The sequence below is a fragment of the Lissotriton vulgaris genome, chromosome 3_1 (genome assembly GCF_964263255.1).
Source record: "Lissotriton vulgaris chromosome 3_1, aLisVul1.2, whole genome shotgun sequence".
Taxonomy (NCBI): Eukaryota; Metazoa; Chordata; class Amphibia; order Caudata; family Salamandridae; genus Lissotriton; species Lissotriton vulgaris.
In genome coordinates, this window is record NC_141689.1 from 1,780,644,177 (window position 1) to 1,780,668,254 (window position 24,078).

Consider the following 24,078-nt stretch of genomic DNA (forward strand, 5'->3'; position numbering starts at 1 on the left):
AGAATGTTGAAACAGGAAGAGGATACGGCGCTGACTTGTCTGTTCATTGAGAGTGAAGAATCCAGGATGACGCCTAGGTTCCGTGCGTGGTCTGTCGGGATGGGTGCTTTTCCGAGGGCTTCCGGCCACCAGGAGTCGTCCCATGCAGAGGGGGATGTACCTAAGATGAGGACTTCTGTTTTGTCTGAGTTCAGTTTCAGACGGCTTTGTTTCATCCATTCGGCAACTTCTTTCATTCCTTCGTGTAGGTTAGTTTTGGCGGTGCTGGGGTCATTGGTGAGAGAGAGGATCAGTCGAGTGTCGTCCGCGTAAGAGATGATGTTGAGGTTGTGTTGGCGTGCGATGGCCGCGAGGGGGCTCATGTATACGTTGAAGAGGGTGGGACTGAGTGAGGATCCTTGTGGTACGCCGCAGATGACTTCAGAGGCCTCGGACTTGAATGGAGGAAGGCGGACTCTCTGGGTTCTTCCGGTGAGGAACGAGGTGATCCATTCAAGTGCTTTTCCTTGGATTCCGATGTTATAGAGGCGTTGTAGGAGGGTGCTGTGGCAGACTGTGTCAAAGGCTGCGGAGAGGTCGAGGAGGATGAGGGCGACTGTGTCTCCATTGTCTAGTAGCGTTCGAATGTCGTCTGTTGCTGCGATGAGGGCGGTCTCAGTGCTGTGTTTTGCTCGGAAGCCAGATTGTGAGGGGTCGAGGGATTTGTTGGCTTCGAGGAAGGTTGCGAGCTGGTTGTTGACAGCTTTCTCGATGACTTTGGCCGGGAATGGGAGAAGCGAGATGGGGCGGTAATTTTTGAGTTCGGTGGGGTCCGCTGTTGGTTTTTTCAGAAGGGCGGTGAGTTCAGCGTGTTTCCAGTCTTCCGGGAAGGTGGCGGAGTTGAAGGAGCAGTTGATGACGTCTCTGAGGTGCGGAGCTATGACGGAGTCTGCTTTGTTGAAGATGTGGTGAGGGCATGGGTCTGTGGGGGGATCCTGAGTGGATTGAATTCATCAGGCGGATGGTGTCCTCAGTGGAGATTGGGTTCCAGTCGTTGAGAATGTTCACGGGGGGAAGATGATCAGCAAATGGTAGGGTGGGTTGATTTCCGGGTTGGTTGTCAAAGCTGTTGTGGATGTCTGCAATCTTGTTGTGGAAAAATGATGCTAGGGAGTCGCAGAGGGTTTGAGAGGGGGTGATGTCGTTGGAGTTGGCCGAGGGATTGGAAAATTCCTTGACGATGTTGAAAAGTTCCTTGCTGTTGTGGGCGTTGTTGTCAAGTCGATCCTTGAATGCTGTTTTCTTGGCTTTTCGGATCAGTTGGTGGTGAGTGCGGGTGGCGTTTTTGAAGGCGTCCTTGGTGCTGGTGGTTGGGTCTTTTTTCCAGGCCTTTTCAAGGGAGCGTCAGAGTTTCTTGGACTTCTTGAGATCATCGTTGAACCATGAGGCCTTCTTGCTGCCAGGTTTGCTTTGCCGTTTTTTCAGTGGTGCTAAGGTGTCGGCGGTGTTGGATAACCATAGGGTGAGGTTAGCGGCGGCTTCGTTGGCGTTAGAGGGGGCTGGGGAGTTTTGAAGGAGCGATGCGGAGATTTGGTCCGTGGTGATTTTGTTCCAGTTTCTTTGCAGGGTAGGTTGGAGGTGGATGTTGTGTTTTGGTTTGTTGTAGGTGAAGTGAACGCAGCTGTGGTCAGTCCAGAGGAGGTCCGTGGTGTGGCCGAAGGAGACATGATTGCTGGATGTGAAGATGGGGTCGAGTGTGTGACCTGCGATGTGGGTGGGGGAAGTGACTAGTTGTTTAAGTCCGAGGTTGGCGAGGTTGTCCACGAGGGTGGCGGTGTTGCGGTCGTTGATATTTTCAAGGTGAAAGTTGAGGTCTCCCAGAAGGATGTATTCTTTGGAGGGGAGCGCGTGTGGAGTGATGAAGTCCGTGATGTCTTCACTGAATTTTGCGCGGGGTCCTGGTGGTCTGTAGAGGAGAGTGCCTCGGAGTGTGGTTTTGGGGTCGATGTGGATCTGGAAGTGAAGGTGTTCGGAGTTGGCGAGGTTGGCGTCAGAGCTGGTTGAGATGCGGATGGATTTCTTATGGACGATAGCGATTCCTCCTCCTGTGTGGCTGGTACGGTCTTTGCGAGTGATCTTATAGTCTTCAGGGATGGCAATGGTGATGTCTGGTGCGGAGGAAGCGTTCATCCATGTTTCCGTAAGGAAGGCGATGTCCGGAGAAATGGTGTCTAGTAGATTCCATAGGTCAATGGCGAGCCTGTGGACCAATCGGGTGTTGAGAAGGATGCATTGTAAGTGGTTGGGGTCGGGAGTCTGATGTGTGGTTGTAGCGGAGATGTTGTCGGTGCCACTGAATTTGCAGGAGTAGCATGAGAAAGGTCCATGGGTGCGTCCAGGAGTTTTCTGCAGTGACCTCTCCCTCTGCTGTCTTTTTTACCAGTTAGTTATATCTCGCTGTCAGCTTCCCACCGAGACATCACGTATTGTCAACATTTCTCTCTGATCCAAGGCCTTCTTCTCTTTGATCGATTGTTTTGTCTTTGCTCCTTTCTCTGGCTTTCCTATTCTGCTGCCCCCTTACTTTGTTAAGCTGATGTTCCACAGCTGTTCCCTGTGTCTTCCATGACCTTTTGGGAAGGAGAAAATGGGTCCTTTGTCAACAATCAGTGGCCACTTGGATGTGTCTATATACTTGGAGCGTTTTGTAGCATCCTGCTCACTAAAGTAAAAAGATGGTAAAGCCTTGAGTGTAGTAAGCCCCAGGAGTGGGGAAACAGGTCTTGGACGTCTGACCGGTATACTGAAAGGAGATTAGGCATTAAGTGTAGAGTCTCTGGATGGTGAGGTCGTCCAAGTGCCTGGGAGAAGAGGAATCTTTAAAGATTTTATTAATTTGCAATGATCCTGTTCCAATTTGAGGTGAATAGGCGAGGCATCTCATAGAGTTCCCTTGATTAAGAAGGGTTCGATTTCTACGTCGTTTCTATCCGAATTTGTATTGTAGGAGCCATTTTTGGCAGATCTGAGAATCGGGTGGAACAAAGATTGGCAGTGTATTTAGGAGTAAGTTTATTTATAGCCTTGTGGACAAGACCAAGAGATTTGTATTACCAGAGAGAGTGTGTGTACATACTAGCAATTGGGACCCTGAAGGAAGAAAACTGTGTCACCTTTTCATAGTAAATGAAAGCAGGGATTATCAACCAGCTGCAGATGTGTAGTTGTCAAGGTAGGGATGTAGGCGTGGACGTGAATGCTGATATGAGATGGATCAAATTAACAAACACGACCATTTTTGTGAGTAAACATGTCTTAATTTAAAAATGTGAAGCATTTTCACCTAAGCCTGAAGTAAGACACACCTACTGTAAGAAAAAGCTTTGTGATGTTAGCATTATGAACCATCAACTAGATAATTTATGTTCTTTCGTTTGAAAGAAGTTGATCCGGAGACGTTCTTTCCTCTGTTACACACCTCAAACTGTAGTGAGCTTTTCACTTCAGAGCATTTGAATACATAGTTTCCTAAATTCAATTACTTCCTAAATTACAGTATGAACTTGAAACAAACTGGTTTGTATTTGTTTAGCATACAAGCTTTTGATGATCGAACATAGATTGGATAATTTGTACCAGTTTTCCTCAAGAACACACTCCAGCACAGATACAATTTGCACCAAGTGCTTCCTCTTTTTACATCCAACGTACAAGTGGGAGCTAAAAATGACAGGTCTTGAAAGCAATATCTGACGTGTTTTCCGTGCCTTCTTACCTGTAAAGCACAGCTTTCAGAGGCAATGAGTACAGGGCTGTATTACCTCAAGTATATTTTGTACCCTGCGCGAGAGTGCGGTGCACTCCAGGACAGTGTGCCCGATTGCAGACAGAAATTCACTCTCCCAGCACAGATGTGAACACTGGCAGTTTGGAGAGAGTGCAGCATCGAAATGGAAAGAGGTGGGTTGAAACCACCATCCAACGTTTCATTGCAGAGGGTGCCTGTAACATTGTAGAATGTGCTGGGCACTCGGACCAGCATGGAAGGTCTATAAGTGGGAGGAGAATGGGAGGCGGAACAGGAGGAGTTAAGGGTCAGGAGTTAGTTCGGAGCAGGGAAGTAAAGAGATAAGCTGCATGCAAATACAGTTCTGCACCACATATGCGTGTCGGTGTCGTCCATTCATCCAAGGCGACGCTACATCTGACGACGAAGGTTGGCGTGGACCGTGACTACCTTCCTTGTGATCTGCTGAGCACTCTGCTGCCTCGGTGCTGCGGTGCCGTCCCGGGCACCGGGAGCTCACTCCGGTTGCTTTGTACCCCTGCTGTGTCTGCGGTCTGCTCTGCTGCCTCGGAGCTGTGGGCTGGGCTGTGACCCGGGAGCCCACTCTGGTCACGTGTGCCCCTGCGTTGCACTCTCGCTGACGCGACCCGGGAGCCCACCCAGGTCCTGTGTACCTGTGCCGTTCACTGCATCACCGGGAGCCCACTCCGGTCGTGCAGGATCAGGGCTGTGAATGCCCGTGCTGCTGCCTGGGAGTCTCCTCGGTACATAGGGTCTTGTCCTAGACCCGGGGACTGCATTAATTTCACCCAGAGGTACCAGTGCTTGCCTGTTTACTTCGCTGCCAATATCGCATGATTGTAGACCGTATTCTCGCGAGGTGCGAGATTTCACAGGCGGCCATCTTGGAGTCGGGCGCCTCATCCAATCCCTGCAGCTCTCCGGCCGAAGCATATTCACAGAATACCTGTTCGCCCTATTGAAGAACTGTAACTTTTGTTTTCTTTTATTGGTTAATCTATGTGCATAGATGCCTATGAGGTGTTTTCTTCAAGTTGCTTAAGAAGGGGGGAGGTGTAACATTGTAAGATGTGCTGGGCGCTAGGACCAGCACAGAAGGTCTAGAAGGGAGAGGAGAATGGGAGGCGGAACAGGGAGTTCAGGGTCAGGAGTTAGTTCAGAGCAGGGAAGTAAAGAGATCCGCTGCATGCAAATACAGCTCCTCACCACATATGCATGTCTGTGTCGTCCATTCTTCCAAGGCGACACTACAGGGCCATCAGCACTTGTAGAAGCAGGCAGTGATTCCCTCAGGTGGATGGTGGGTGTGATTGTCCTCCTCTGCAGAGGATATCTGTGTTTGGTCCCTGGGACTTCTTCGCCCTCGTAAGGACCCTCTTGCGATGAGGGGGTTTTACTGACTGTACACAACTTCTTATGTGTTTAACAATCCGTAAACCATATGACTCCTTGTTTGCACCTGTGCATGCAGCCGTATTGAGGCGCATAGATGTTCAAATTTACGCCGTGCCAATTTGCATACAGTCCTTGTCTTCTATGATTTATCTCTATTTGATTTTTGCTGCATTTGCTATTTTTGATAATGGTACACTTTCTTTAACTGTGTAAGCTAATATGTAATCGCAATCCTTAATAGGGCGCCAAAGGCACTGTGCAGGATGCCCCTGACTTCAATGACAACGAAGATGCAGAAACCCTTCGCCAAGCCATGAAGGGGCTGGGTGAGTGTGTGTGTGTTTGTGTGTGTGATGATGCACAGTAAATGCATGCATTGCTTTTTTGTCCACTTAATCTATTTCAGTTTATTTGCAAGGTGCAGTAGAATATTAATCGACCAAAATATGCAAGGTCTTTCCTCTATATGTGTCCCAAAATGTATGCTGTTTGATAGGTGACCATTTTCACACTAGCATGTGGGCCTAAATGACCTAAAAGCTTTTAATTATTATAAGATGGTGAAGGAGCTGGGTTCTGTACTGGTGTTTAGACTTTTTTTGCAAGCTAAACTATTTCTCTTCCTGGGGATCCTCATCGATAGTAATAAACACTGAATATTCACGCCCATGCGCCTGGACCCCGGAATCTATGAAAAAAAAATAATATATGAAAACATGTTCGAGGCATGTGAGCTGTAGATCCCATGCTTTGCATACTCTGCCATCTAGTGTTTGGTCCAGATGGTTGCAAGTTTTTGTTCGAAGAAGTCTTTCCAGCTACGAGGTAGGTGACTCCTCCTTTTGGCGATAGTGCACATGTGCATCCACTCCATTGTGAGATTGTTTTTATCTGCCATTGTTTTTGGATGAGTATTGCTGCGCTCCGCTTCGAAAATCGATCCTCTGGTTCCCCCTCTGTGCGTACTTCTCTCTACCTCTACGGTATTGTTTTTGAACAAGCTTTCTCCTTACGCGATTCGTATTTCAAGACTTAAACATTTTCTACCGGAAGATCTGCGGGCGACCTTCCGGCGTAACTGCAGCTGTTCGGCTCCTCGTTGATGGAACAGACTCAATTTAAATTCTGTCCCCTGTGCCACACGAAATATTCATGTACGGAATCTCATACGGTGTGTAATTTGTGTTTGTCCCTCGAGCACAGATAGCAAGACTGCGACGCATGCCAATCCTTCAGATGAAAGAACTCCGGGATCGTCTGGCTCGAAGTCGAGAGATGCAGCGGTTGGATGTCACACCGGAACGAAGAGGTATCTGCGGCAGATGAACAGCTGGATTTAGACTTACAGATGGACCTCGGACGAGGATGTGCCGCAGGGACAAAGGTACGTGAGTACCGAAGACACCTTCTCTCCGCTCACACCCCCTCTCCACCGTCTCTAAAAAAATCTAAGGCTTTGGTACCACCTCTGCCTCAAGGCCAAGTTTCTCACGCTCTGCCTCCTGGCACGGTACCGAAACACTCTGTGCTGAGCCGGACGGCTTTTCAGAGTCGACCAAAGCCCACTTCCGAGCTGAAATCTTCAAACTCTAAATCCAAGATTGGTTCCGAACCTTTAACCCCAAAACCCAAAAAACAACCCTCAAACTCGAAACACTCGAAAGGACATTCCAGCTCGACTCAGAAAACTGTGGTGCCGAAAACCAAAATCTTGTCTACAACATAACCGGATCCAAACATTGACACTGTATCACCTAAATTGGATCCCAAACAGATACAACTGTGTATTCGCTCTGAGACCAGTCGTATCCATCCTAAACCACCATCTTAAGTTCAAGCTTTCTGTTGAGGGCAACCCATGCAAAATTATGTTGAAGAAAAAAATTGTTGACACTAGTCCTTTCCATACACTTCCACCTCTTCCTCCTCCCTCTCCACCACAGCTTGATCCATTATATATTATACCTAATCAGTCTCATCCACCTCAATGTGCCACAGGTGACGATGAGGATGCACAATTACCATATCCTACACAACTGATCCTCCACAGGCTACAGACTCAGATTTTTATCATGCCAAGTCTCCACCTGATGCCAAACTGTTATACAACAGCTTATTTCTAGAGCCGCAAAATACCATGGGGTTGAGCTACATAAAGAGTTCTTGGAGGAAGATTTTCTATTTGACACTCTAAGATCACATAAATCCATTGAGACGCTGCCTACGCTCAAGGTTATGTTAATTTTGTTACATGCAACAATGTCTCAAAGGGCTGTCAGTAGGAGGACAATAAAAATAGTACAATTAGTTACTGAAGGATAAATCCAGAAGGGGGATATGTTAAGGTATACAGTAGATATTTTTAAAGATCCTGTCCATGCCAGAATCCTTACTCCTGTGGAAGATAAAAAATATAAATCTATCCACAGATCCTATTTTTATTAAGGGTCAATTACCACTTAGCTCTCTTTCTAGCATTTCATACTACTAAAGAGTCCATTCTCAAGCATCTGGGGATGCCCGTCTCCCATATAAAGAATTGAATCCTATCAATGCTTCTGGCAAGAATGTAGCTAATCAATGGCTTATTGCTAACACGCAGGGCTAATTGGCAAGATACGATAGAGCCCACTTGAACGAAGTGGAACATTACTTCAATTTCTCCCAGAAGAGCATAAGGCAAAGGCTCAGGATTTAGTCCAAGAAGGCAAACTAATTTTTAATGCCTCTATCAGATGCGATCTAGATGCAGCTGACACTGCAGCTAGGGAGGTAAATACTGGCATCTTACTACAACGACATGCATGGTTACGGATATCCGGATTCAAACTTGAAGTCCAACAAGCCATCCTGAATATACCTTTTTATAAAAAACCTCTTTTTGGCCCTGAAGTCGATCTAGCGCTCCAAAAAATGAAAAAGGACATAAATGTAGCAAAATCGATGGAAGCACTTCAATCTCCCTCAAATAGAGGTTCCTTTTGGTGCCCTTTTTATAGGGGAAGGTCCAAGTCTGCAGGCACTGACCAGAACACTTCCTCCTACAAAGGCAATTCACGATCACCTTTTAAAAGATGATTTTTCAGAGGAGGTTATACAGGAAATAGTCCCAGGGGCAGAGGTAAAAATACCACACCTCTCACTTCCCCTTCCTCAAACAGTGACTTCCCAATTCCTTCCTCTGACTATTCTGCACCTGTCAGAGAGACTTCAAGACTTTCTCCCCATTTGGAAATCAATAACAATTGACAAACAGGTGCTTGGAATTATCCAACATGGTTATTGCCTGAAGCTTATCAGCAATCCTCCAAACATTCCTCCTCGATCTCACAAAATGTCACCAGAACTTGCTCCAACAAGAAGTGCAATCTTTATTACTCAAACGGGCTGTAGAACCAGTCCCAATATCAAGGGTCAGATTTATTCCCTTCGCTCTCATTCTCAAAAAGGATGGGTCCTTGAGACCTATTTTAGATTTCAGAGTTAAACAAATACATATTTTCAGAGCAATTTCATAAGGTAACTCTCCAACAAGTACTTTTCCTCTCACTGCAGGGTGACTTTGTTTACTCCAGATCGAAAAGACACCTACTTTCACATTTCAATTTATCAAGCTCATCGAAAATACCTCAGGTTTTTGATAGCAGGCAAATATTACCAGTTCAAGGTACTTCTATTTGGCGTCACCACAGCCCCCAGAGTGCTAACCAAATGTCTTGCAGTGATAGCCGCTCATCTCAGAAGACCATGTATACATTATTTTCCCCTTACCTGGACGCCTGGCTTATCAAAGCAGGCACTAACCAGAAATGTATATTACCACTCAAAGAACAGTACACCTACTTCATCAGTTGGGTTTCACAATAAATGCACACAAATGTCACCTGTGTCCGGCACAAGTGCAGTCGTATCTGTGAGCTTCACTTAAACTCTCAAAGCTCTATCCACTCCCAATGTAGCCAGGATTCACAATATTCAGGCCACAATATGACAATTCCAACCCAATCAATCATTCCCAGCCAGAGTCTTCATGCAACTGCTGGGAATGATGGCATACTACATTGCAATCGCACCTCATGCAGGGCTTCACATGCGTCCTCATCCAGAATGTCTAGTGCGTCGGTGTAATCAGTTTATTAACCGATCTAGTGTTGGTAGATAGCCCCACCCATCGCTCTCAGCAGTGGTGGAACCCTCAAAACTTAGCAAAAGGGCAGCCTTTCATAGACAGGATTCCACAGACCATAGGGGCAGCAGAAGCATCGTTGACAGGTTGAGTTGCCTATCTTCAACATTACACAGTACAGGGGCTGTGGTCATACAATCACAAACGTCGCCACATCAACTACATGGAACTTCTAGCAGTGTTCCTAGCACTCCAAGCTTTGCTCACCCAACTTCTTGGTAACACTCTTAGTTCGTTCGGACAACATGACCGCAGTGTACTACCTACAGAAACGGGTAGGGACACACTTCAGCTGTTGCACCTTGTTCAAAGCATTTGAAATTGGGAGATTCACCACAAAATTGATCTTCTAGCAGAACACCTTCCAGGTGTAGACAATCAGATTGCAGACCTGCTCAGCAGACGCAGGCAGCAAGTACACAAGTTGGAACTTCATCCCCAAGTTCTACTTCCCTACTTTAAAAAATGGGGGTTTCCACGGTTGAATCTGTTTGCCGCAGTACACAACGCAAAATGCCTAAACTTTGCGCCCAGGTTCCCGCGCACAGCATCCAAAGGCAATGCACTATGAAGGAATTGGTCAGGGATATTTGCTCATGCTTATCAGCCTCTCCCACTAATTTCCTTACTGGTTTGGAAGCTCAGACAAACGTCTCTCACTAATCTTTGTAGCCCCCACATGGGCTTGTCAACCTTGGTACACCACCCGGTTATAATTCTCGGTGGTGCCACATTAAACTACATCTCACACCATGTATCCTCACTCAAAGCCATAGAGAAATCAGAAAATATGAAAATGACTATTAGATATAGATTCCTTACCTTCGAATTATCCCCAGGTGTGAGACTGGATCCAGAGAATTTTTTCGTAGCCATATCCCTGTGCGTTGGTCGACTCCGCGTTCGTCGGTGTCGTGATCGCTGGGAGGACATCGCTATAATCTACTTAGATGCTGCCCCTGCGTGCTGACGTCAGTTCTTTCTTTTATACCAGCCAGCGAAGATCTGGAGAGAGCAGTACCTCTAGTCACTTTTTTGCAAACTATTTTCCGACTTTTGTCGACTTCTTATCAAGTGGCTTTTACTCCTGGCGCACAGGGATGTCACATCAGTGGACCAACTTCAAGCCTTGTGGCTCCTGCCTCAAGCTGATGTCGGTAACGGACCCACATCTCGTGTGCCTCTGGTGTCTGGAGCGCAACCACGACGCAAAGTCATGCTCCTACTCTCGGGCCATGGCCCGAAGTCTTTGGGAGCGGTCCCGAAAGCTTCTGGAGAGCCGGCAGTCAGCTCCACGACACTCATGGTCCCGAACGAGTGGTAGTAATGAATCCGTGACCGTAGTCTGTCTTCGAGGAAGTCTAAGCACAAAAAGAAGTCTAAGCAGTCTTCTTCGCCTTCTCCACATCGGTCGAACGACTGCATGTGGATGGTAGTAGTCCTCCAGCTCCACCTGCAGAGCCTGTTTGGTAGGCTCCGGGCTTCCCTCCCTTCATGGGAGCCGGAGCGACCCCTGCCTGACTCCGCCAGCACGCCTTTGTGCCCCTCGGACTCGGCTGGGGGTTATAGGCCTTCGAAGCCGGCGACTTTTGCCCCAGCACCATAAGGCGCCCAGGGATCCAGGCCTAGATCCGGATCTGCGCTGGTCAATCGCATTATCCCTCCCCAAGCGCTGAATCCATGTACGACACCTCCAACGCCGTTTGTGTCCCCGGCCAGCATAGAGCTCGGTCTACCCCTCGACATAGACACGGAGCCGGACTGGCGGCAACCTACGCTGGTACCGGTGCCGGCTGGTACTTTTGTACCAATGTTCTATCTTGGCGTTCCTTATCGCCCTAAGTGGCAGCCAAAAAAGGGCCAGGCGGATTTGGAGGTGTCTGTTGTCACTCTAGAAGACCAGTGGGAAGAACCGGACTGGAGAGATGAACTGGGTGACTCCAATGGTCTGGATACTTCCTCAGACCTTGGCATCCTACCGTGGTTGCAGAGGAGGGATCCTCTTACGCAGTGGCCTTGAGCTTCCACCGGTGGCGGTCACGACCAACCTCCCAACATAGGTGCTTTAACCGTGAGTGGCCTCTACGGTGTCCCTGCTGCCGTTCAATGTTGCCCTCACGAACATCCTTCTGGGCACGTGGTCCAAGCCCAGGATAGGCTGACTCCACTTTGCACTCCCAACAGCCTACATCTGAGAACTTGGTAGTCCAAGCCTCAATGTCCAAAGGCGTGTTCCCTACTGCTCCACCAGATAGGGATTCCAAGAAGCTGGACCATCTTGGTAAGAAAATGTTTTCTTTCGCCAGCTTAGGGCTGCGGTCTGCCAACACTGCATGTCTCTTTGGCCGTTACACCCGCTCTGTTAAGGATGCGGTTGCAGAGGTGCTGCCAGTGTGTCCGGACGAGGCCCAGGCCCCACACCCTATGCTGTTTCGGAGGGGAGCGATTCAGCAAATGTTACCATACGTTGTGGGCTGGACACCGATGACTTTCTAGGCAGAATGATTTCAACATCTGTAGCCCTGAGACGCTACGCCTGGCTGAGGTTCACTGGCTTTTCAGATGATGTGCAATCAACCTTTTTGGACATGCCCTTTGATGGCCGTCGCCTGTGCGGCGACAAGGCAGGCAGCACACTCGAGCGCTTTAAGGTTTCTAGAGCTACGGCCAGATCCTTGAGCCTCACTACCTCCTTCCGTCCTGCGCAGTCTGCTTTTCACCTCTTTCGTGGCTACGGAAGGGGTGCCCCACCACGATCCGCCCAGAGCCACAGGCCTGCGCAAGCTGCCCGGTCTCTGAGCTGCCGGGGACATGGGTACCAACGCTGTGGGTCTGGGGGGGCCAAGACCAGGCCAGTCCACTAGCGCCCCCTCTGCAGCAGCCTCCAAACCTTCCTAGTCTGACCTTTCAGGCCCACCGGTTGCCAGTGGGCGGCAGGTTCCGCCATTGCCTCCCCCACTGCCACATCACGTCGGACAGGTGGGTTTTGCAGATAGTCCGAAGGGGCTACTCCCGCCCCTTCGAGACTACCCCTCCATCCATTCCACCTCCATTCCATTGCATGTTGTAGAATCACTTGGCCCTTCTCAGTCCGGAATGAACAGCTCTCTTGGCCAAGGGAGCTATCGAGCGAGTCCCTCCCCCAGAAGTAAGTCATGGTTGTTACTCCCACTACTCTCTGGTTCCCAAGAAGGACAAAGGCCTGCATCCTATCTTAGATCTCGGGGACGTCAACCGCTTCCTCCGGAAGGAGAAGTTCAAGATATTCAATTTGGCTCAGGTTCCGACTCCCCTCGACCCTGGAGATTAAATGGTAGCATTGGACTTACAGGACGCCTATTTCCACATCCCCGTCCTGCTAGCTCAAAGGCGTTGCCTACCGTTTACTGTAAGCCACTACCACTTTATGTTCGAGGCATATGGGCTGCAGATGGTACATTATGAATAGATCGCCATCTGGTGTTGGGCTCGGATGATTGCACTTTGTTTTTCTCTTGGAGAGTCTTTTGTATCTTGGTGACTCCTCCTCTGGTTGGTAGTGCGCATGGGCATCGGCTCCATCCTTAGATTGTTTTTTTTCCGCCATCGGGTTCGGATGAGGATTGAGACGCTCCAGATCGACTTCAAAAAGAAGTGACCTATCGGCGCGTATTCCCTTTCCAATTTGACGGTATTGTTATCGAACGCGTTTCATTTCCATTCCGGCGCGTTTCGACTTCAACATCGAAGAAAAAACTTTGATCTACGTCGACGAACAGGAGGCCTTTCTCGACGCAGTCAAGCCCGGAGTCCATGGAAAGGACTCCATTCAAGAAATGTCCAACGTGTGGTGCTAAGTTCCCACACAAGGACCTACACGAGGTGTGCAACCTCTGCCTATCGCCTGAACACTAATCCAGGGACTGGGAAGCCTGCGCAGCATTCTCCTCCAAGTCGACGATTCGAAATCGTCGAGCTCGAAGACACGAGGTTTCCAGAATGCAGCCGGAGCTGTTCGGAGACTAGCAACTTCAGGAAGAAGAGGATCATGAGGATCAGTCGGGGTCGGAAGGGGACGAGTCGGATGTCGAAGAACTCGACGTGCAACAAACCGTGAGTGACGACGTCCCCTTACCAAAAAACAGACCCCGTGTGGTAACGACCCCGCCTTCGAGCCCGGTCAAACCGCAGAAAAAAGTTTCCGACGCCCCGCCTTCGGGCCCGGCAACGAAACCGAAACTGAAACCGAAACACTCGGCCTCCCACCATGTCAGATCCGAGAAACGGTCGACATCGACTTCGACACCGAAGCTTCATGCAAGGGAAAGCTCGGCATCGAAACATTCCATGTCGAAACAGAAACATGATTCGACGTCGAAGACTCACTCGACACCGAGGAAGTCGGAATCGAGTAAACACTTGGTGCCGAAAACACCGAACATTGACGATCGAAAACATAAGCACCTTTCGGAACCAAGGCCTTCGGTACCGATTCAGGAGCAGCAGACAGATCCCAAACAAAAGATTTTGTTTATCGATCCGCAAACTGGCAAAGTAGTGACGAACAAGAGAAAGAATGAACAGATAGAAGACCAATCTCTTCCTTCAAAAAAGAGAACACTGGGGACAAATACAACTCCTCCTGCTTCTCCTCGACCTAAAGTCACACCCTCTTCTCCTATTCCTCACACTATGCCAAATTTTCCTGCACCTTCCACATCAAGACCATCTACACCTCAGTCTGATGTAGACAGTGATCCAGGGGAGGGAGAACCTCAAGGGGATGATGAAACCATCCCAGATGAGGATGACCCATGGGAAAATTATAACGTAGGGTCAGATGAGGACAACGACCCAGAGTTATATCCCTCAAAGCCTTCACCACCTGATGATAACACAGGGTTTGTACAGCTCATTAATAGGGCAGCAAAATATCATAAAGTAGATATACATACAGAACCTCAAATAGAGGACTTCCTATTAGAGACGCTACCTAATGCACAAAGAACATCAGGTACTCTTCCTATGCTGAAGGGTCTTCTCAGTCACACAGAAGAAATATTCAAAGACCCAGTGAGGGCTAGGGTGTTAAACCCAAGAATTGATAAAAAATATAAGGCGGCTCCAAAGGATCCAATATTTATCAAAGGGCAGGTACCTCTGGACTCGCTTGTAGTTTCAAACGCTCGTAAAAGAGCGAACTCATTATCTACAGGAGAGGCTCCTCCACCTGATAAAGAGTCAAAATTAATAGATGCATCAGGCAAGAGAGTAGCATCACAAGCGACAAATAGCTGGCGTATAGCCAATACACAGGCACTACTTGCACGTTATGACAGGGCACATTATGATGAATTAGAAAAACTCATCACACATCTCCCCAAAGAACATCAGAAAAAGGCAGATCAGTTAATACAGGAAGGAAAAATAATAACTAATACTTCCATTAAGTGCGCCCTAGACGCAGCAGACACTGCAGCAAGATCCATCAACACCAGTGTCATGTTAAGGAGACATGCATGGCTTAGAATCTCAGGATTCAAACAGGAAGTACAAACGTCCTTATTGAACCAACCCTTTGATCAAAAGACACTTTTTGGTTCAAGCACAGATGAGACCTTAGAAAAAATGAAAAAAGATACAGAAACGGCTAAGTCAATGGGAGCATTGCAACAGCCAACACAGAGGTTCCTTTCGTAGATCCACCTATAGAGGAGGCTCAAAAAATACAGGAACAAATCAGCAATCCACCTCTTTGACACCTACATCACCCAAAGGTAATTCAAGAGGTAGTTACAGGGGTAACAACAACAAGGGTAGAGGCCGTGGAAATAATAACAACCGCAACGCCTCAACCCCAAAACAGTGACTTCATAGAACTTCCCCCAGACCACATAACACCGGTCGGGGGACTTCTATCACAGTTCCTACCTGTCTGGGAAGACATCACATCAGACAAGTGGGTGAGACAGATTATCCAACATGGTTATTGCCTAGAACTCACAGCTACCCCACCAAACATCCCCCCCAAACAGCGTCCAATGAGTCAAGATCGGACATTGTTAAAGGAATAAGTACTAGCACTGCTACAAAAGCATGCAATAGAGAAGGTTCCAAAACATCAACAAGGGACAGGAGTATACTCTCTATACTTCCTAATCCCCCAAAAAGACGGGTCCCTAAGACCAATCTTGGACCGCAGACCTCTCAATGCATACATAAATTCGGAACATTTCCACATGGTCACGCTCCAACAGGTACTCTCTTTACTGAAGAAAGGGGACTTTCTTTCTACACTGGATCTAAAAGACGCTTACTTTCATATCCCAATTCACAAAGCCCACAGAAAATACCTAAGGTTTGTAGTGGAAGGACAACATTATCAATTCAAAGTCCTTCCGTTCGGGGTCACAACGGCACCAAGAGTGTTCACAAAATGCCTAGCTGTGGTGGCAGCACACCTAAGAAGACAACAAATACATGTCTTCCCCTACTTGGACGATTGGTTAATAAAGGCCAAGTCACAAGAAGAATGTCTTCACAACACACAGAAGACATTTCAATTGCTGCACCACCTAGGGTTTACTGTGAACTACAAAAAATCACACCTGCAACCAAACAAGATTCAGCAATACCTGGGGGCTACTATAGACACAGAAAAAGCAATAGCATACCCCAATCCGATCAGGATACAAACAATGGTCGGGTTAATACAAAGATTTCAACCACAACACTCACTACCAGCACGAGTGTTTATGCAACTGTTAGGCATGATGTCCTCCTGCATACTGCTAATACCACATGCCAGACTACAAATGCGTCCACTACAGGAGTGTCTAGCGACACAGTGGAATCGGGCTCAAGGTCAGATTACAGATCTGGTGTTGGTAGACGACCGTACGCATCGCTCTCTGAAGTGGTGGAACACAACAAACATTTCCAAAGGACGGTCGTTCCTAGAACCGATTCCACAAGTGATAATAACAGCGGACGCATCGCTCTCCGGATGGGGAGCGCATATGGACAAATACACAGTGCAGGGGAAGTGGAGTGTGCAGCAAAAGAAACTGCACATCAACTACCTGGAACTATTAGCGGTATTTCTAGCACTAAAAGCTTTCCAAATGCAAATAACAAACAAGGCAGTCCTGATCAGAACAGACAACATGACTGCAATGTATTATATTCAAAAACAGGGGGGGGGGGACACACTCTCTCCAACTATCCAAACTAGCACAGGACATTTGGAGATGGGCCATTCCTCAAAAGATCTATCTGTTAGCAGAACACCTACCAGGAGTTCAAAATCAGATAGCAGACATCCTAAGCAGACCGTCAGAACAAGTACACGAATGGGAGCTGCACGACCAAATACTGCAGCCATTCTTACAGAGATGGGGGCAATCGGAGCTAGATCTGTTTGCCAATCATCAGAACGCAAAATGCCAAAACTTCGCATCCAGGTACCCACACCAACGGTCCCAGGGCAATGCACTATGGATAAATTGGTCCAACAGATTTGCTTACGCTTTCCCCCCCTCTCCCACTAATTCAGTTAGTGGTTCGGAAACTGCATCAGCACTCAATGACAATGATACTAGTGGCACCCACGTGGGCAAGACAGCCGTGGTTCACCACGCTACTACAACTCTCACAGGTGCCACATCAAAAGCTAAGATTATTACCCATGCATCTTACACAGAACCATGGAGAAATAATGCACCCAGATCCCAAACAATTGAACCTAGCGATCTGGCTCCTGAGGTCCTAGAGTTTGGATATTTAGATTTACCACCAGAATGTATGGAAATCATTAAACAAGCAAGATGTCCTACCACCAGAGCATGCTATGCAGCAAAGTGGAAGAGGTTTGCTATACACTGTAACAGTAAGCACATCAACCCTCTGGACGCATCCACTAAACGGATCATTTGCTATTTACTACACTTGCAGCAATGTAAATTAGCATACACCTCTATCAGAGTTCATCTTGCAGCTATAGCGGCGTACCTACAAAACAGGCAACATCTTTCCCTGTTTAAAGTACCAGCAATTAAAGCTTTCATGGAGGGACTCAAAAGAGTCATTCCACCAAGACGACCACCTTCCCCAGTCTGGAATCTCATCATAGTACTTACCAGACTAATGGGGCCACCCTTTGAACCTATGCATAGGTGTGAAATACAATTCCTCACATGGAAGGTGGCCTTCCTCATAGCGATTACGTCACTTAGAGTAAGTGAGTTGCAGGCTTTTACGATTCAAGAACCATTCATGCAGTTACACCAAAATAAAGTGGTTCTTAGAACAAACCCAAAATTCCTACCAAAGGTAATTTCTGCATTCCACATCAATCAGTCAGTGGAATTACCGGTTTTCTTTCCAAAACCACAAACCGTAGCGGAAAGGGCCCTACATACATTGGATGTCAGAAGGGCAATATTGTACTATATAGAAAGAACACAAACTTTCAGAAAGACAAAACAGCTATTTGTTGCGTTTTCTCCTACACATAAGGGCAATCCCATCTCTAAAGCGGGCATTGCCAGATGGATTGTAAAATGTATTCAAATATGCTACTTAAAAGCAAAGAACATTAACTGTTCCTCCTAGAGCTCACTCTACACGTAAACTAGGAGCATCTATGGCATTTTTGGGAAACATTCCACTAGATGACATATGCAAAGCAGCTACCTGGGTTACACCGCACACCTTCACAAAGCACTATTGTGTAGATGTGCACACAACACAACAAGCTAGAGTGGGACAAGCTGTATTAAAGACTTTATTTCAGACAGTTGCAACAGACACGGGCAAAGACCGCTAGGGAGAGAACTGCTGTATAGTCTATTCATAATGTACCATCTGCAGCCCATATGCCTCGAACGGAATATGCTACTTACCAGTATGCATCTGTTCTTGGCATAGAGGGCTGCAGAGTGGTACATGCCCTCCCAGCCTCCCCGGAAACCTGTGTCTGTTCCAACACTATCTTATTTAGATACACTTACATGGGCATTCCTATCTGTATTCCATCATACTACTCCATCTAACCCTACTATGGCAAAACGATCTAAGGATGGAGCCGATGCCCATGCGCACTACCAACCAGAGGAGGAGTCACCAAGATACAAAAGACTCTCCAAGAGAAAAACAAAGTGCAATCATCCGAGCCCTACACCAGATGGCGATCTATTCATAATGTACCACTCTGCAGCCCTCTATGCCAAGAACAGATGCATACTGGTAAGCAGCATATTCCTTACCATGCTCCCCTTTGGCCTTACCAGCGCCCCTCGGGTGTTCAAGTGATAGGTGGTTGCAATTCATCTGCACAGATCAGGGGTTCCAGCCTTTCCCTATCTCGATGACTGGCTGTTGAAGGCAGGCTCGCCCCAGGCTGTTTTCTCCCACCTCCAGACTACGGTGGACCTCCTTCATTCGCTGGGGTTCAGTCAACGTGCCGAAGTCGCACTGAGTTCCCTCTTAGAAGCTCCTTTTCATTGGAGCAGTTCTGGATACCATGCAGTTTGGGGCTTATCCTCCTGAGCAGTGAGTCCGGGATATTCCTATGTGTCAGTCTCTATCCCGGGTTTTAGTGAGAATGACCCTGAGGCTATTGGGTCTCATGGCCTTCTGCATCTGCTGGATCATGCCAGGGGACTTATGTGGGCTCTGCAGTGGGACCTGAAGTTCCAGTGGGCACAACATCAGGGGAATCTCTCCGATTGAGTTCAGCTCTGAGTGAACTCTAAGTGCAGTGGTGGCCAACAAATCTGGATTGGGTCAACAGCAGATCCCTCTCCCTTCCCCAACCAGAAGTCAGTGGTGACAGGTGTCACTTCTCGGAATGGGCGGACGCATGGGAGGGGCGGACGCATGGGAGAGGCAGAGATCAGAGGCCTCTGGTCTCTACCAGAGTCCGAGCTCCACATCCACCTTCTGGAGCTTTGGGTGATTCGTCTTGCACTAAAAGCATTCCCCTCATCTGTCATGGTTAGAGTAATGCAGGTTTTCAGACAACACCACTGCCATGTGGTACTGCAACAAACCAGGCTGGGTGGGGTCGTGGACCCTATGTCAAGAGGCTCTTCGCCACTGGACATGGTTGGAACATCAGGGCATATCCCTGGTGGTTTAACACCTGGCAGGCTCCCTGAATGCCAGGGTGCACAAACGCAGCCGTCGTTGCATCTTCTCTCTGAGGTGGTGCAAGGTCTCTTTGAGCAGAGGGGAGAGACTTGGTTAGATCTGTTTGCCACTGAGGAGAACGTGCAATGTCCGCAATTCTGCACGTTGGAATTTCCAAGGAGGCACTCGCTCGGTGACGCTTTTCGTCGCGAGTGGAGTTGCGGGCTTCTATACCCTTTTATGTCTATACCACTTCTGCCTAGAGTGCTGAAGATCAAGCACGACCAGGCCCACGTTATTCTTGTGGCTCCTTCTTTCTTTGGCCTCGCAGGGCTCCCCTCTGGGCACACTTAAAGGCTATCTTTTGGCCATTTCAGCCATCCTTCACCTTCCTGATCAGCCTTCTCCTTTCAAGTCCCCTATTTTAAATAGATTTCTTAAGTGCATTACTCTCCTATTTCCACCTGTTCCGTTCGTAATGCCCCAGTGGGACTTGAATCTGGTCTTAACTTACCTTATGTGTGTGCCTTTCTGATTGCCATCACCTCTGCTCGCAGGGTGAGTGAGCTTCAGGCTCTTTCTTCTAAGCCTTCCTTCCTTGCTGTTCATCTGGACCAGGTTGTCCTCCGAAATCAACCTTGTTTTCTTCCCACAATGGTTACTTCTTTCCACATAGGACAGACCATCACATTGCCCACCTTCTTCCTGCCCCCGCATCCTTCCACGGAGGAGGAAAGGCTCTACCGTCTGGATACAAAGCATGCGTTATCCTTTTTATTTTGACCACACAAAAAACATTCTGGGTGCACGATCAACTCTTTTTGGCTATGTGGGTGGCAAGAGAGGTCGGGCCGTGTAAAAACAGACCATCTCTAGATGGTCCGTTATTCACATCAAGATCTGCTATGCCTTGGCGAAAAAGGAGCCTCCATTAGGACTGCAAATTTCTCCATGTCGACAGCAGCTACTACTGCTTTGGGACGTGGAGTTCCCCTTTCATGCCATCTGTCAGGCAGCTACGTGGGCATCTTTACACACTTTCACTAAATTACATTGCCTGGATTCTCAAGTCCAGAGAGACTGCTTCTTTGGTCGTTCAGTTGTTCAGGACTTTCTGGTGTGAACTAAGTTCACAGACCCACCTCCGGTGTTGGTATTGCTGGGGTATCTATTCTAATGTAAGTCATCTATAACCAATAGTCTTTCAGATGAACAAGTTACTTATCCACGGAAACAATATATCTGTAAGAGATGTATATTAGTTATAAATTTCTTACTACCCCACTTATCTTCCACGTTCTGCGAACTGACTTCTAGGTAAGGAACTCTCTTTCAGGGCCTTAGTTTTGTGCACCAGTGGTCTGTGTTTTGCATGGCTCTGTGCTTCTGGCCTTCAATGTAGTTTAAAAGAACTGACATCAGCGCTCGGCGGCGGCGTCTAAGTAGATGGGGCTATGTCATCCAGGGGATCATTACGCAGATGACTAACGCGGAGTCGACTGGTGCCGCCTACTGAAGCACAGGGGTACTGCTATGAAAAAGTTCTTTGAGCCGGTCTGACGCCTTGGGATGATTCTAAGGTAAGGAATCTAACTCGTATGTCTCTTACGTATATATTTTTGCAGAAGGTAAGTAACTTGTTTTCCAAATCCCACAAAAATCAATCTAGCGGTTTGGTTCCTGAAGTCAGTTTGAGAACATTCATACAGTTTGGTGGTTTGTTGTCTATTGAAACATCAATCCACTTGATGCTTTTGTATAGAACATCATGTGATCTGTTGCATTTACAGCAAGGTGGATTATTTTACACATCCATTCATTTACATCTTGCAGTGGTAGCTGCATACTTGCAAAATAGACAACACTTATCTCTATTCAGAGTACCAGTGATTAAAGCCTTCATGGAGGTATAAAAAGGGTAATACCACCAAGAATTCTCCTTGCTTTCGATTGGAATTTGAACATAGTCCTTTCAAGGCTTATGGGTCCAACATTTAAGCTAATGCACTGTCAGTTACATGGAAAGTTACTTTCCGCATAGTGATAACCTCATTAAGGAGAGTTGGTGAATTTCAGGCATTAACTATACAAGAGCCTTTCTTTCAACATCACAAAGATAGTGGTCTTTCTTACCAATCCTATATTTCCCCCTAAAGTAGTTTCTGCTTTTCATATCAATCAGTTGAGTTACCGGTGTACTTTCCACAACCCGATTCAGTAGGGGAAATACTTTTACATACACTTGATGTTAGGTGTGCTATACTTTATTACATAGACAGAACCAAATTTATCTCAACAAAAGCAACTATTTGTTGCTTTTTCTCCACCTCACAAGGGCAATCCTATATCTAAATCGGGTATTACAAGATGGATTGTAAAATGTATCCAAACATGTTATGTTAAAGGAAAATGAAGTTTGTCAGTACCCCCTAAAGCGCATTCTACTCGCAAAATAGGAGCTACTATGACCTTCTTGGGAAATATTTCCATAGCTGATATTTGTAAGGCAGCACCATGGTCTACACCGCACATATGCACCAAACCCTATTGTGTAGATGTGTTAGCAAGACAACAAGCAAATGTAAGCCAAGCAGTACTTAAAACACTGTTTCAAACAACTACAGGTTATCCACCGCTTTGGGAGTTTACTGCTGTATAGTCTATGCAAAGCATGTGATCTACAGCTCACATGCCTCGAGCGGATATTGTTACTTACCCAGTAAGCATCTGTTCTACGAATTTAGAGCTATAGATTCACATGCGCCCACCCATCTTTCCGGTCTCCTGTAGTTGTTGTAGTTAATTTTTTTTAAATTTCTTTTTATTAAACAAAAACAAATAAAATACATAAAATTCTCACGTGAATGCATTCGGTTGCAACTCTTAAGTCAATGCGGCCCAATACAGAATCAAATACACAACAATCAGTACAAGGGTCTAGTGTATTCCTGTGCATCCAGGTCTAAACCTGATGTGGGCGGCTCACAGATTTCCCCACGGTGGCTGTTCCACGCCCCCCAAATCGTACCCCACCTTTGCGGGCAACCCCTAGCCACATACACTGACCCCTCTCTGAACATACACCAATCAAGGTCTTCTGCCCATTTACTGATTCGGGGTGGCTGGCTGGCTCCCAAAAGTTGAGTGATATTACATTTGGCCACCATATATGTTCGCGTGACCCTCTGCTTCTGGTATACATTTAGATCGAATGGTTCCCATGCATTCATCCAACATCTCCGGGCTTCTGGCCGCATCGACACACCCAACACTTCCCTCAGCTCATCATGAATCTTTGCCCAGTATGCCTGTATCGCATCACAATGCCAGAGGGTATGCATCAAGGTGCCAGCTGCTCCGCGCACTCTCCTACAAACTCCACTCCAAGCACGGCCCATTTGTACCAGACTGAGCCCCTTTATGTAGGATCTATGCAATGTCTTTAGCTGCACCAATCTGAGCCGCATCTGGATATCGACTACCTTGGGGGAAGACACCGCCTCCACCCAATCCTCGTCATCAAGTTCTAGCCCATCCGCACTCCACTGAGCTCTAATCCTCACCAATGGGTTCTCGGAGTTGTTGACCAGTTTCCGATATATCAATTAAATGGTTTTCTCCGGAATATGCCCATCCAGTCCACGGTCCTCAAGAGCGGATGCCTCCGGGAGTTCCGTGCCTTTGGGGACATGAGTGCTGAGGGCGTGTCTCACCTGCAGATATCGGAAGTATTCATTCTGGTGTACACTATACCACTCTACAAGGGACTCCAACGTATGCACCGAGTCTCCCCCCCCACCAAATTGTTGTATCCGTGTAATTCCAATAAGGTCCCATCTATCTAATCCCTTGGTCTTCCACAGACTGCCCAACCTCTCAGAATTCAATATAGGGGTGGCTAGTGTCAACTTGCCCTCCCACCGAGACTTTTTCCCGAGGCGTTATTGGCCGCGTGCCACACCTGTGTCACATGTGCAGTCGGACCAGTCAAAGGAAATCTCCCAGGCCTAGAGTACAGAGCTCTATCAATCATCCCACTGGGGGCTTGACCCCGGTCCATGGCTTAGCCCGGGTCTCCTGGAAGTCCATAGACCATGTGATTCACTGCGGCCAGTTGCGAGGCCCAATAGTACTTCTGCAAATCTGGAAGTCCGATACCCTCCATCATACCACGGGAGAGTTAATTTATTTAAAGCAATGCGGGCCCTCCATCCCAGAGGAGCTGCCTTTGGAGAGCTTCTATATCTTTGGAGTATGCGGCCGGCACCGGGTCCATCGAATTCTGTAAAGCATACAAAAACCGGGACAGCGCCAACATCTTGAAGAGATCGGCTCTTCCAAGCAAAGGGAGGGGAAGGGTCTTCCAGCGCTCCACATCTTTCCTACACCTACTTAGCGGAGCAGCTAGGTTACTGTCATACTGCAGCTTTGGGTCAAGCGTCATGTATATGCCCAGATACTTAAATCCTGTTGTCTCAACACGAACAGGGAACGACTGCCCGATCGCCGGTGGATCGCCCACCACTACAAACTGCACCGATTTGGCCCAGTTAATGGCCAATCCAGAGTATCTGCTCAAAATAGCCAGCACATCCAGGAA

At 47.5% G+C, this 24,078-nt stretch overlaps 1 protein-coding gene across 2 annotated transcripts in view; it reads left to right on the top strand.

The window, feature by feature from the left end:
* The window catches only part of ANXA5 (annexin A5), an 846,782-nt gene that overhangs the window by 125,910 nt on the left and 696,794 nt on the right, over nt 1-24,078 (top strand). For both annotated transcript variants that reach the window (XM_086962217.1, XM_086962218.1), the window contains exon 3: nt 5,424-5,508. In XM_086962217.1, coding sequence (XP_086818343.1) covers nt 5,424-5,508 — 85 coding nt within the window. The remainder of the gene's footprint in view (nt 1-5,423; nt 5,509-24,078) is intronic.